Raw genomic sequence first — 14,103 nt, forward strand, 5'->3', positions numbered from 1 at the left:
GGAGCACCCCTGGCCACGTCCAGTCCCCCGGATGGGTTGGCGGCCTCCGCTCCGCTGCCTCCTCACCAAACCCATCCCCGGCAACCCCCTCCCGGCGCCGCTGGCCCCAGCTCCCCCCGGCCCCCTCCCGGCCTTGGTGCTTAAAAGGGCAGGAGGTGTTTGTTCCTGCTGCAGCCCCCAGCCCCTGGCAATGCAGGGGAAAAAAAGAGTTGATTTCAGTTCAATCTGCTGCAAAGGCCTTCTCGGGGGAGGGGGGAGGGGACTGTCCCAATTACCCCAACAGCCCCAGGCTGGGGCTACTTTCGCCTGCCCCTCGGCGTGGGCTGGTCACCGGCGTGGGTGCAGTGGTGCTGGGAGAGCTGGTAGCGGCGCTTGAACCTCTTGCCACAGCCAGCGCAGCTGTGGGCTCTCTCATTGGTGTGGACAAGGAGGTGCTGGGTGAGGGAGGACCTGTCAGTGAAACACCTGCCGCAGTCAGGGCAGGCGTAGGGCTTCTCGCCGGTGTGGATGCGGCGGTGCGTGGAGAGATCGGAGCGGGTGCGGAAGCTCTTGCCGCAGTCGGGGCAGGCGAAGGGCTTCTCCCCGGTGTGGGTGCGGTGGTGTGCGGTGAGCTGGGATTTCCGGAGGAAGCTCTTGCCGCAGTCTCTGCAGGTGTGGGGCTTCTCCCCCGTGTGCATGCGGCGGTGTACGGCCAGGGCAGAGCAGTCGCTGTAGCTCTTGCCGCACTGAGCGCAGGTGAAGGGCTTCTCGCCGGTGTGGACGCGGCGGTGCCGGGTGAGGGTGTAGGTGTGGTTGAACCTCTTGCCGCAGTCGGGGCAGCCGTAGGGTTTTTCACTGGTGTGGATGCGGCTGTGCCGGACGAGCATTGTGCCCCGGCTGAAGCTCCTGCCGCACTCGGCGCAGCGGAACGGCTTCTCGCTGGTGTGCGTGAGGCGATGCTGGCTGAGAGTGGAGCTCTGACTGAAGCTCTTGCCGCAGTCGGGGCAGGTGAAGGGCTTCTCGCCGGTGTGGGAGCGCTGGTGCTGGATGAGGGTGAATCTGCAGCTGCAGCTCAGGCCACAGTCGGGACAGGTGAAAGGATTCTTGCCAGCGTGCAAGTGCTGGTGCTGCACGAGGGCGGATTTGGATTGGAAGCACTGGTCGCAGTCGGCACAGGCGAAAGGCTTCTCCCCGGTGTGGCTGCGACGGTGGATGGTGAGATAGGAGTTGGACTTGAAGCTCTTGCCACAGTCAGAACAGGCGAAAGACTTCTCCCCAGTGTGGCTGCGATGGTGGATGGTGAGATGGGATTTGGACTTGAAGCTCTTCCCACAGTCAGAACAGGCGAAAAGCTTCTCCCCAGTGTGGCTGCGACGGTGGATGGTGAGATGGGATTTGGACTTGAAGCTCTTCCCACAGTCAGAACAGGCGAAAAGCTTCTCCCTGGTGTGGCTGCGGCGGTGGGTGGTGAGGTAGAACTTGCTGTGGAAGCTCTTGCCGCAGTCAGTGCAGGCGAAAGGCTTCTTCCCGGTGTGACTGCGGTGGTGGATGGTGAGATAGAACTTGCTGCTGAAGCTCTTACCGCAGTCAGTGCAGGCAAAAGGCTTCTCCCCGGTATGGCTGCGGCGGTGGATGGTGAGGTAGAACTTGCTGCTGAAGCTCTTGCCGCAGTCAGTGCAGGCAAAAGGCTTCTTGCTGGTGTGTGAGCGCCGGTGGATGGTAAGGGCTGAGCTGCTGCTGAAGCTCTTGCCGCAGTCGGCACAGACATACGGCATATCATCGGTGTGGCTGCGACGGTGGATGGCGAGATAGGATTTGGTCCTGAAGCTCTTCCCGCAGTCAGAACAGGCAAAAGGCTTCTCCCCGGTGTGGCTTCGGTGGTGGACAGTGAGGTAGAACTTGCTGCTGAAGCTCTTGCCGCAGTCGGCGCAGGCAAAAGGCTTCTCCCCGGTGTGGCTACGGCGGTGGATGGTGAGGTAGAACTTGCTGCTGAAGCTCTTGCCGCAGTCGGCGCAGGTGGCAGACCTCTTGCTGATGCGGCTCTCTTCTTCATAGTCTTCATCATCTTCATCATCATTCTCCTCATAGTCATCGTCCTCATAGTCATCATTCTCACCATTCTCACCCTCCTTGTCACCCTCCTCCTTCTCTTCCTCCTCATCCTCTTCCTCCTTTTTCACCTCATCTTTCTCCTCCTCCTCTGTCTCCTCATTGTCGTCCTTCTCCTCTTCCTCCTCCTTTTTCACCTCCTCCTCTTCCTCCTCCTTTTTCACCTCCTCCTCCTTCTTGGGGCTATGCTTCAGCTGCTCCATTTTATTCTCTGGCTGATTCTTCTCCTCCCATCTCCTCTCTGGGTCGTTCTGTGAGGCCATGCTGGTAGGGGAAGAAGTCACTGCTGTGCCCTAGGGAAGATGGAAACGCCTGGTTCCACCTCAAACCCTGAGATGCAGCTCAGGCCATGGCAGCCCCCAGCATGATGGTCCCGACCCCCAACAGTCAGCTAGGGCAAGGAATAGAGAGGGGCCCTCAAACCCCCCAGTTCTTGCCATGATAGGGAGTCAGACCTCTAATACCTGTGCTGAGACTCCCAGTTCCTCTGCTGGGGAGACTGAGACATCTCAGTACTTAAGAGTGGTCTCATCCCCCAGGTTCCTGAGCCTGGCAGCATTGGCAGGGCAGTTGCCAGGACAGGGCATTGTCCTTCAGTCTCTCCTGGCTCAGACAACAAAGCTGACAGCAGTGACCCAGGAAGACCAAACCATCATCAACCCTCTCCTGCCCACCCTCCACATCCCACTCCTGGATTCCACCTCCTTCCACACAACTGACCCCCACCCGCCTGGGGGACCGCCAGACTCCACAGCTGATATCCTTCAGAGCCCCTGGAAGAGTGAAATGTGCTGGACAAGAGGGTCTGGGGGAGCTTGGGAGGTTCCTCATGGATCAGCAATGGGCTGGGGTCCTGCTGCTGTCCCCCAGTCTGGGTTCTTTACCTGCTGGGTTGCTCCAAGGGGCACATGTGCAAACTCTGCTCTCCCCCAGGGCTGATAGAGGAAAAAAGGATCCAGCCCCTGCCAGAGGGAAGCAAAGGGCTCAGAGGAGAGGACTGCACTGCAAGGGATGGCTCAGCGCTGCCCAGGACCACGCAGCAGAGCTGGGCTTTGCTGGGGGCAGCTCCCAAGCCCAGCAGCACAGGCACAGCAGACAAGCAGGGCTGCTGAAGATGGGAGGCCTTGACTAGAGGTTCAGCTCCTAGCCCAGCACACAACCCCCAGCAAACAGCAGGAGGGCAGCACCACAAGACAGGTGCCTCCAGGCAGCCTCTCCCAGGCTTTGGCTGTAGGTTGTCCCACTGCCCAGCCAGGGCTCTGCTGCCTGCAGATGCATTTGGCAGGACCTCTTGCACCAGCCTCAGGTCTCCCACCTGGTCTGGCTCCCAGGCCCCAACTCCACCAACTCTGCACTCAGCTCAGGCCTGCAGGCAGCTGCTGCCAGCAGAGCCCTGCCCAGGCCCATCTCTGTGCTGGCTACTCCCCAAGAGAAAAATCAGAGAAGCCCTGAGGACACAAAGAAAGGGAGGTTCATGCTCTCTGGACATGCAGGATGGGACTTGATCAGCTGCTTGCAAAACTTCTTCAGCCCTCACTGTGATGCTGGGGCAGTCTCTCTCCCCTGGGCAAACCTGGCACCTGCAGCACCAGCCCCACACATCCAGCCTCAAGAGACTAATGTGAAAGTCTCCCTTTTGGTCCTCCTCTCCCTGTCCATTGCTCTCAGCTTTCTCTTTGGACTTCTCCTGGAGCTGCCATTCCACATCCTCAGAGAGAAAATGAGGTCTGAAGGGAGGGCCCAGTGCCCATGGGCTGTTGGCAACCTCCCAGCTAACACATGCAGAGGTGCAGAAGTCACTCCTTTTACCTCCTCAAGTGCTGCCAGGTTCTGGCATTTCCTGCACACAGAGCTTCCAGCTGGGCACTTAGAATCATAGAATCAGTCAGGGTTGGAAGGGACCCCAAGGATCATCTAGTTCCAACCCCCCTGCCATGGGCAGGGACAGCCCCCACTAGATCAGGCTGGCCAGAGCCTCATCCAGCCTGGGCTTAAACACCTCCAGGGTCAGGGCCCCAACCACCTCCCTGGACAACCCATTCCAGGGCTTCACCACTCTCATAGGGGAGAACTTCTTCCTTACATCCAACCTGAATCTCCCCACCTCCAGCTTCATTCCATTCCCCCTAGTCCTATTCACTACCTAATACCCTGAGCAGTCTCTCCCCAGCCTTCCTGTAGCCCCCTTCAGATCCTGGAAGGCCACAATGAGGTCACCTCGGAGCCTTCTCTTCTCCAGACTGAACAGCGCCAACTCCTTCAGTCTGTCCTCATAGTGGAGGTGCTGCAGCCCTCTGCTCATCCTCCTGGCCCTGCTCTGGACATCTTCCAGCACCTCCAGATCCCTCTTGTAATAGGAGCTCCAGCACTGGAGGCAGGACTCCAGGTGGGGTCTCAGCAGAGCTGAGCAGAGGGGCAGAATCCCCTCCCTTGCCCTGCTGGCCACACTTCTCTTGATGCAGCCCAGGATCTGGTTGGCTCTCTGGGCTGCAAGTGCTCACTGTGAGCTCCTGCTGAGCTTCTCCTCCCCCAGCACCCCCAAGTCTCTCTCCTCAGGGCTGCTTTCCAGCCAGTCCCTGCCCAGCATGGAGTTGTGCCTGGGATTGCCTCCACCCAGCTGCAGGACCCTGCCCTTGGTCTTGTTGAGCCTCATGAGCTTGGCTTGTGGCCACCTCTCCAGCCTGTCCAGGTCCCTCTGGATGGCCTCCCTTCCCTCCAGGATGTCTGCTGCCCCACACAGCTTGGTGTCATCAGCAAACCTGCTGAGGCTGCACTCAGTGCCACTGTCCCTGGCACCCACACAGATGCTGAACAAGCCTGGTCCCAGAACTGATCCCTGAGAGACTCTGCTTGACCCTGGCCTCCAGTGGGACATGGAGCCATTGACAGCCACTGGATCCTCTCCTCTTCTTTGGAGGGACAAGGCCTAATCCCTGCCTGACCATTTCCAGCCACTTCCCCCACGCCCAGCCCATCCATGTCCCTGGTGTCTTCGCTGTGGCCCTGTGGCCCTCATCCCACTGCCACTGCAGCTGGAGGGGTGGAAAATGTTGAGCCTGGGGAAGCATCTAATGAACTAGGCTGGAACCAGCAGAGCAAGAATGGAATGGACCTGAGACTAAAAGGTTGGATGAGCTGGGGGGCTAAGAACCAGCTAAGAACCAGCACCAAGCCAAGGCTTAGGGTTAGGGGGCTAAGAACCAGCACCAAGCCAAGGCTTAGGGTTAGGAGGCTAAGAACCAGCACCAAACCAAGACTTAGGAGGCTAAGAACCAGCACCAAGCCAAGGCTTAGGGTTAGGAGGCTAAGAACCAGCACCAAGCCAAGGCTAAGGCTTAGGAGGCCAAGAACCAGCACCAAGCCAAGGCTTAGGGTTAGGAGGCTAAGAACCAGCACCAAACCAAGACTTAGGGTTAGGAGGCTAAGAACCAGCACCAAGCCAAGCATTAGGGTTAGGGGGCTAAGAACCAGCACCAAGCCAAGCATTAAGGTTAGGGGGCTAAGAACCAGCACCAAGCCAAGGCTTAGGGTTAGGGGGCTAAGAACCAGCACCAAGCCAAGGCTTAGGGTTAGGAGGCTAAGAACCAGCACGAAGCTAAGGGTTAGGGTCAGGGGTAGGGTTAGGGTCTAGGAGGCTGAGAACCCTCACCAAGCCAACCTGGGGGTTACAGATGAGGTAGGGAGGGACCCTGCAGCCCCCTCACACAGGAACTGAGGACAGGGGACAGAGGAGAAGTGAGACCTCAGGTGATTTCTGCCCTGGGATTTGGGGTGAAGCATGCTGCCAGGAGCCCCCAGAGTGCCTGCTTGGGTGGTGCCAGATGCCAGGAGGTGCCAGGGGTCTGTCCTGAGGCAGGCAGGATTTGGGTGAATCAAAGCGTGGGCACTCGTGGTGGGGAGGCACTGCTGGGTCAGGTTGGTTGCTGAGTCAGGGCTTCTGCTGAGGCTGGGTGGCCCCTGGGGATGAGCTGCTCAGGCTTGCCCCTGGCAGTCAGCAGCAGATGGGGGCTGGAGCAGTTTGTGATTGGAATCATAGAGTCAGTGAGGTTGGAAAGGACCTCAGAGATCATCCAGACCAAGCTGCCACCCAACACCTCCTGACTAACTAAACCATGGCTCCAAGAGCCACCTCCAATCCCCTCCTGATCACCTCCAGGGGCACATCTATTTTCATCTGGCTGGAGAGGTCCAGAGCACCCTTGGCCACGTCCAGCCCCCCAGACGGGCTGGTGGCTTCTTCTCCGCTGCCCCCTCACCAAAAGCAGCCCCCTCCCGGCTCTGCTGCCGCCGGTCCCAGCGCGCCCCAGCCCCCTCCCAGCTCTGCTGCCGCAGGTCCCAGCGCGCCCCGGGGCCCCCAGCCCCCTCCCGGCTCTGCTGCCGCTGGTCCCAGCGCTCCCCGGGGCCCCCAGCCCCCTCCCGGCTCCGTTCTGCTGGTCCCAGCGTGCCCCGGGGCCCCCAGCCCCCTCCCGGCTCTGCTGCCGCTGGTCCCAGCGCGCCCCGGGGCCCCCAGCCCCCTCCCGGCTCCGCTGCCGCCGTCCGCAGCGCCCCCCAGCCCCCTCCCGGCTCCGCTGCCGCTCGTCTCAGCACCCCGCCCCGCCCCCCTCAGACTCCATTACCACCATCCTCAGCCCCCTCCGGGTTCCGCTCCTGCTGCTCCCAGCGCCCCGCGCCCCCCTAGTTGCCCTTCTGCCGTCCTCAACGCCCTCCAATCCCCCTCAGCCCCCTCCGGGTTCCGCTCCCGCTGCTCCCAGCGGCCCCCGCCCCTTCCAACCCCGCTGCCGCCGGCCGCAGCGCCCCCCAGCGCCCTCCCGCTGCTCCCCCCGCCCCCCACCCCCCTAGTTGCGCTTCTGCCGTCCTCAACGCCCCCCAGTCCCCCTCAGCCCCTTCCGGCTCCACCCGCTGCTCCCAGCGCCCCCCGCCCCTTCCAACCCCTTCCGGCTCCGCTGCCACCGTCCTCAGCGCCCCCCAGCCCCCTCCGGGCTCCGCTGCCGCCGGCCGCAGCGCCTCCCAGCGCCCTCCCGCTGCTCCCAGCGCCCCCCGCCCGCCGCCCCCCTAGTTCCGCTCTTGCCGTCCTCAACGCCCCCCAGTCCCCCTCAGCCCTTCCCGGCTCCGCTCCCACTGCTTCCAGCGCCCCCCGCCTCTCCCTCAGCCCCCTCCCGGCACCGCTCCTGCCGTCCTCAGCGCCCCCCGGCCCCCCTCTGCTGCTCCCAGCACCCCCCGCCCCCCTCAGCCCTTCCCGGCTCCGCTCCCGCTGCTCCCAGCGCCCCCCGCCCCGGCTGCTGCTGCTCCCAGCGCCCCTCAGCCCCCTCCCGGCTCCGCTGCCGCTGCTCCCAGCGCCCCCCAGCCCCCTCGGCTCCGCTCCTGCCGTCCTCAGTGTCCCCCAGCCCCCTCCTTGCTCCGCTGCTGCTGCTCCCAGCGCCCCCCAGCCCCCTCCCGGCTCCGCTCCTGCCGTCCATCAGCGCCCCGCAGTCCCCTCCCGGCTCCGCTCCCGCTGTTCCCCGGCCCCCCGCAGCCCCCTCCCGGCTCCGCTCCTGCCGTCCTCAGCGCCCCCCAGCCCCCTTGACTCCACTCCTGCCATCCTCAGCGCCCCCCAGCCCCCTCGGCTCCGCTCCTGCCGTCCTCAGTGTCCCCCAGCCCCCTCCTTGCTCCGCTGCCGCTGCTCCCAGCGCCCCCCAGCCCCCTCCCGGCTCCGCTCCTGCCGTCCATCAGCGCCCCGCAGTCCCCTCCCGGCTCCGCTCCTGCCGTCCTCAGCGCCCCCCAGCCCCCTCGGCTCCGCTCCTGCCGCCCTCAGTGTCCCTCAGCCCCCTTGACTCCACTCCTGCCATCCTCAGCGCCCCCCAGCCCCCTCGGCTCCGCTCCTGCCGCCCTCAGTGTCCCTCAGCCCCCTCCTTGCTCCGCTGCTGCTGCTCCCAGCGCCCCCCAGCCCCCTCCCGGCTCCGCTCCCGCTGTTCCCCGGCCCCCCGCAGCCCCCTCCCGGCTCCGCTCCTGCCGTCCTCAGCGCCCCCCAGCCCCCTTGACTCCGCTCCTGCCGTCCATCAGCGCCCCGCAGCCCCCTCCCGGCTCCGCTCCCGCTGTTCCCAGCGCTCCCCAGCCGTCCTCAGCCCCCTCCACACCTCACGATTCCCGCAGCTCTGTCGCGACAGCGACGCCCGCGCGCACAGCCCAGGGACTGCCCCCACCCTCCGCGACCTCTTCCCACGAGGCAGCCAAAATGGTGGCGGGGGGCTGGCGGGGGCGGTTCCCTCTTTTACCGCGGGGGGTGTGGCTCCGGTTCTCCGGCGGCTCTGATTGGCTGTCGCTGCCCGTCCGCTGGGCGGAGCTGTGGCCGCGGAGGCAGACGGGGCGGGGGCGGGGCCGGGGGCGGGGCCTGGGGCGGGGCCTGGGGCGGGGCCGGGGGCGGGGCCGGGGGCGGGGGCGGGGCGGGGCCGGGGGCGGGGCCGGGGGCGGGGCCGGGGGCGGGGGGCTGCATCCCGGCGCGCTCCGCTCATCAGGAGCCCGAAGGGGTCGGTGGTCGGCGCCTTCCTCTGCGCCGAGCTCTTCCTCGTTCCTATGTCTCGGCTGCCAAGTGGTGGCGGCGGGGGGGGGGGGAGATTGGGGGAGGGGTCTGTGGGGTCGGGAAGGGTCCTGGGGGTTGGTGAAGGGGTTTTGGGGGGTGGGGATGGGGGTGGGGGGGAGCCACTGTGGGGGGTGTAAGGAGGGGCTGTGGGGTTTGGGTTGAGGGATTAGGGGATTACAGGGGGGACTTAAAGTGGGGCTGTGAGGTTGGGGGGGTGGGCTCTGTGCAGTTATTGGGGGGGGGGCTGTAGGGTTATGGAAATGGACAGCAGGTGGCAGGGCCCAGCCAGGCCCCTGGAGGGCGCTGCATGGAGGGCAGCAAGCAGACCCTAGGGAGGCTCCAAGAGACTTCGATGGCTTTTCCTGCTGGCCTGGCACAGCCAGCTGCAGGCACCAGGGGGGTGCAGAGGGGGGAGTTCGAGCCCTGAACCCCCCAAACAGCCTCCCCGGACCCCCCTGTGCTCCTCTGGGCACCCCAGACTGGCCCCTGCCACACAAGCAGGAGGAGCAAAGGCACAGCCCCAAATGCCTCCTGGAGCTCAGAACGTTCCCCCAGGACACCAAAGTGAGAACACAGGACCCTGAGCTGGCCCCCAAGGAACCAGAACGCCATCCTGGGGCCCCAAAATGCCTGCCTGGGACCCTCAGTTACTGCCCTGGCACCCCAAAAGTGTCCCAAAGGAAGCCAAGTGGCCCCCAAGAGCCAGGGGCTGGTTAAAGCATGTTTAGAGTTGGAGGCTCAGCCTGATCCCTGGGTAGAGAACACTGCTGGGCTTGCTCTGGTGAGAAGAAACAGAAGACCCCAGGCTGAGAGCAGTGAGTGAGAAGGGAAGGGGCAGGGGGTTTCAGAGAGCTTGTGCTAGGAGCAGGGCAGGTGCAGGGGGTGGGAGCTGTGCTGGTGCAGGGGGTGGGAGCAGTGCAGGTGCAGGGGGTGGGAGCTGTGCAGGTGCAGGGGGTGGGAGCAGTGCAGGTGCAAGGGTTGGGAGCTGTGCTGGTGCAGGGGGTGGGAGCTGTGCAGGTGCAGGGGGTGGGAGCAATGCAGGTGCAGGGGGTGGGAGCAGTGCAGGTGCAGGGGGTGGGAGCTGTGCAGGTGCAGGGTCTGGGAGCTGTGCAGGTGCAGGGTCTGGGAGCTGTGCAGGTGCAGGGGGTGGGAGCTGTGCAGGTGCAAGGGGTGGGAGCTGTGCAGGTGCAAGGGGTGGGAGCTGTGCTGGTGCAGGGGGTGGGAGCTGTGCAGGGGGTGGGAGCTGTGCAGGTGCAGGGGGTGGGAGCTGTGCAGGTGCAAGGGGTGGGAGCTGTGCAGGTGCAAGGGGTGGGAGCTGTGCAGGTGCAAGGGGTGGGAGCTGTGCTGGTGCAGGGGGTGGGAGCTGTGCAGGTGCAGGGGGTGGGAGCTGTGCAGGGGGTGGGAGCTGTGCAGGTGCAGGGTCTGGGAGCTGTGCAGCTGCAGGGGGAGGGAGCAGTGCAGCTGCAGGGGGAGGGAGCAAGGCCACCCCAGCCACAAAAATTGGGCCAGGGGGTGGTGGGGGGAGGTGAGCCTGGTGGGTTTGGATCTGATGAAGGACATGGAGCTGATGGAGCAGCAAAAATGATGAGGGGGGTTGGAGCACCTCTGCTGCAAGGGCAGGCTGAGGGAGCTGGGGGTGTTCAGGCTGGAGAAGAGAAGGCTCTGGGGGTTGGGGGGAACCTTAAAGCAGCCTTGCAGTACCTGAAGGGGCTGCAGGAGAGCTGGGGAGGGACTGTTGGCAGAGGCCTGCAGAGACAGGATGAGGGACAGTGGTTTGGAGTGAGAGCAGAACAGATTGAGATGGGAGGTGAGGAACAAGTTCTGCACCAGGAGGCTGCTGGAACGCTGCAACAGGGCTGCCCAGGGAGAGGTGCTTGTGGCAACGTCCCTGGAGATATTCAAGGTGAGGCTCAACAGGGCTCTGGGCAACCAGAGAGCAGCCAGGCAGGAAGGGACCTAGGGGTACTGATTGACAGCCAGCTCAACATGAGTCCTGTGTCCAGTTCTGGGCTCCTCAATTCAAGAAGGACATTGAGAGACTTGAAGGTGTCCAGAGAAAGGCAATGAGGCTGGGGAGGGGTCTGGGGCACAGCCCTGTGAGGAGAGGCTGAGGGAGCTGGGGTTGTTCAGCCTGGAGAAGAGGAGGCTCAGGGGAGACCTTACTGCTCTACCTGAAGGGAGGCTGTAGCCAGGTGGGGGTTGGTCTCTTCTCCCAGGCGGCCAGCACCAGAACAAGAGGACACAGTCTCAAGCTGTGCCAAGGGAGGTTTAGGCTGGGGGTGAGGAGAAAGTTCTTCCCAGACAGAGTTGTTGGCCATTGGGATGTGCTGCCCAGGGAGGTGGTGGAGTCCCCATCCCTGGAGGTGTTCAAGAGGGGATCAGCCGTGGCACTTGGTGCCATGGTTTGGTAGTCATGAGGTCTGGAACACAAGGCTGGGGAGAGGCCTTGAGCACAAGCCCCGTGAGGAGAGGCTGAGGGAGCTGGGGTTGCTCAGCCTGCAGAAGAGGAGGCTCAGGGGAGACCTTACTGCTGTCTACAACTCTCTGAAGGGAGGTTGGACTGGATGACCTTTGAGGTCGTTTCCAACCTTGTTGATTTTGGTTCAACCTGCTGGAAAGGTGTCCCAGTTTGAAGGCAGACCCTCCCTTGCCTCCCACTGGGGCAGCAAAACGAGACTCACACAAACAGATTGCAGAGGTGGTGGCAAGTTTAAATGGAAAAGCAGTGAAGTGGTTTACAGAAGCTGCAAGCCCAGTGACAAAAGAGATCCCAAAGCACACCCAGAAACCTCCCAGCACTCCCCTTCTCCCCACCTGAGGGTACACCCAAACCCCCCAGGGCCCTTTCTTCTCCCCCCTCTGCTGTTAGGCTGATCTCACCTGGCCAGACCGGAGATTGCCCTTCCCCCTTCTCCTCTTGGCCTTAGGCCTAGCCAGGCCTAAGAGGCCTGCAGATAACTCCCCTTCCATTACCAGATAGAGAGCATCTCCCACAGTAGCAGTGAGGGAAGAAAGAGGAAGTGTGAGGCCTTGCAGGTGGATTTATAGGGAGCAGGGCATTATGGGAATGAAATACACAGCTTCCTGTGTCCACCCACTGGGTTGGACACTCAGGACACCAAGGGTGTGTCTTGTGTGGCAGCAGCAGGAGGCACCCAGCCCAAACTGCCACGAAAGAAGGGCAACAAAGTTGGTGAGGGGCTTGGAACACAAGCCCTATGAGGAGAGACTAAAGGAGCTGGGGTTGCTTAGCCTGGAGAAGAAGAGGCTCAGGGGTGACCTTATTGCTCTCTACAACTACCTGAAGCAGGGTTGTAGTCAGGCAGAGGTTGGTCTCTTCTCCCAGGCAGCCAGCACCAGAATAAGAGGACACAGTCTCAGGCTGCGCCAGGGGAGGTTTAGGCTGGAGGTTAGGAGGAAGTTTTGCACAGAGAGAGTGGTTGCCCACTGGAATGGGCTGCCCGAGGAGGTGGTGGAGTCACCACCACTGGAGGTGTTCAGGAGGAGACTTGATAGGGTGCTTGGTTGCATGGTTTAGTTGGTTGGGTGGTGTTGGATGATAGGTTGGACTCGATGATCTTGAAGGTCTCTTCCAACCTGGTCTATTCTACTCTAAAAGGCCTTCTTGGGAGGGGTGGGGAAGGGGAGGGGTGTGTCCCAATTACCCCAACAGCCCCAGGCTGGGGCTACTTTCGCCTGCCCCTCGGCGGGGGCTGGTCACCGGCGTGGGCGCAGAGGTGGTGCGTGAGGTTGAAGCGGCGCTTGAAGCTCTTGCCGCAGTCGGCGCAGCCGTAGGGCCGCTCACCGGTGTGGACGCGGCGGTGCTTGTCGAGGGAGGGCTTGTCGATGAAGCCCTTGCCGCAGTCGGGGCAGGCGTAGGGCTTCTCCCCCGTGTGGGTGCGGCGGTGCACGGTGAGGCTGGATCTGCTGCTGAAGCTCTTGCCGCAGTCGGGGCAGGCGTAGGGCCTCTCCCCCGTGTGGGTGCGGCGGTGCAGGGCGAGGGAGGACCTGCAGTTGAAGCCCTTGCCGCAGTCGGGGCAGCTGCAGAAGTCTTCGCCGCTGTGGGTGAGGCGGTGGCGGAGGAGCCGGTAGCTCAGGGTGAAGCTCTTGCCGCACTCCGAGCAGGGGAAGAGCTTCTCCCCGGTGTGGACGCGGCGGTGGTTGGCCAGGGTGGAACTGCGGCTGAAGCGCTTGCCGCAGTCGGGGCAGGAGAGCTTCTCCCCGGTGTGAGTGTAGATGTGCTGGGTGAGGGTGGAGCTCTGGCTGAAGCTCTTGCCGCAGTCGGGGCAGGCGTAGGGCTTCTCCCCCGTGTGCGTGCGCCGGTGGACGGCGAGGGCGGTCCTGCTGCTGCAGCTCTGGCCGCAGTCGGGGCAGGCGCACGCCCCCTCGCCGGTGTGGCTGCGGCGGTGCACGGCCAGAGAGGACTTGGCGCCGAAGGCCTTGCCGCAGTCGGGGCAGGCGAAGGGCTTCTCGCCGGTGTGGCTGCGGCGGTGGTTGGCGAGGGTGGAGCGGAAGGCGAAGCTCCTCCCGCAGTCACCGCAGATGAGGGGCTGGGCGCCGGGGCGGGGGCAGTGGTGCTTCCCCGGCTCGGAGCCCGCTGGCCAGCTCTGCCCGCACTCAGGGCACCGATTTGGCTGCTCAGGTGGCACAGAGGGGGCTGCCGTGGGTTCATCCTCTTCCTCCTTCTTTCCATCATCTTGGCCATCTTCGTCCTCAGAGTCATCATCAGAGTCGTGGTTCCCCTCATCATCGTTGCCCTCCATGTTATGCTCTTCCTCCTCCTCCTCCTCCTCCTTGGGGCTGCACTTCAGCTCAGCCACCTCATTCTCTGGGTGGTTCTTCTCCTCCCAGCTCTTGCCTGGGTCCTCCTGTGAGGCCATGCTGGTGGGGAAGGGCTCACCCGCTGCACCCTAGGGAATACAGAAGCCCCCTGAGCCCAGAGGCTCGAACCCAGAGGTCCTGCCTGGGTCATGGCAGCCTCTGACACCTCCCAAAAGCCAATGCTCAGCTAGAGCAAGGAATGGAGAGGAGCCCTCAACACCCCCCCTCAGGTCTTGCCATGCTTGGGGGCCAGACCTCTAATGCCTGTGCTGAGACCCCAGGTCCTGTGCTGGGGGTGCTGAGGTACCCTGCAGTGGTCTCGCCCTCCCTCTTCTCAAACCTGGTAGCTCTGGCAGAGTGCTGCCTGGCTCAGGCCCTGTCCTTACATCTCTCCTAAGCCCAGCCAGCATGGATTTAGGAAGGGCAGGCCCTGCCTGACCAACCTGATCTCCACCCATGCCCAGGTGACTGCCTGGTGGGTGTGGGGCAGGCTGTGGATGAGGGCTGCCTGGACTTCAGCAAGGCCTTGGCCACCAGCCCCCCCCCCAGCAAGCTCCTGGCCAAGCTGGCAGCCCCTGGCTTGGGCAGCAGCAACTCTGAGCTGGGTTAGGAACTGGCTGGAGGCTGAGCCCAGAGAG

General features: G+C 63.5%; 1 protein-coding gene across 1 annotated transcript; it reads right to left on the reverse strand.

Moving 5' to 3' along the window:
- Positions 1 to 296: 296 nt before the first annotated feature.
- On the reverse strand, positions 297 to 13,407 carry LOC104309093 (zinc finger protein 420). The gene is made up of 5 exons (XM_054179601.1): positions 12,335 to 13,407; positions 8,268 to 8,407; positions 6,345 to 6,515; positions 2,809 to 2,861; positions 297 to 2,216 (listed from the first exon to the last, which is right to left on the reverse strand). Exons 1-5 carry the CDS (start codon positions 13,405 to 13,407, stop codon positions 297 to 299), a joined length of 3,357 nt encoding a protein of 1,118 aa, XP_054035576.1.
- Positions 13,408 to 14,103: the final 696 nt, after the last annotated feature.

Source organism: Dryobates pubescens, unplaced genomic scaffold, assembly GCF_014839835.1.
Source record: "Dryobates pubescens isolate bDryPub1 unplaced genomic scaffold, bDryPub1.pri scaffold_96_arrow_ctg1, whole genome shotgun sequence".
In the NCBI taxonomy this organism is placed as follows: domain Eukaryota; kingdom Metazoa; phylum Chordata; class Aves; order Piciformes; family Picidae; genus Dryobates; species Dryobates pubescens.

Coding starts and splice junctions, on each gene's coding strand:
- LOC104309093 (XM_054179601.1), bottom strand. CDS start 13,407: ATGGAGGGCAACGATGATGAGGGGAACCACGACTCTGATGATGACTCT. Junction 8,408..12,334: donor CCGCCGAGGGGCAGGCGAAA/GTAGCCCCAGCC, acceptor CCGCGGCCACAG/CTCCGCCCAGCGGACGGGCA. Junction 2,862..6,344: donor CCGGGAGGGGGCTGCTTTTG/GTGAGGGGGCAG, acceptor TCACTCTTCCAG/GGGCTCTGAAGGATATCAGC.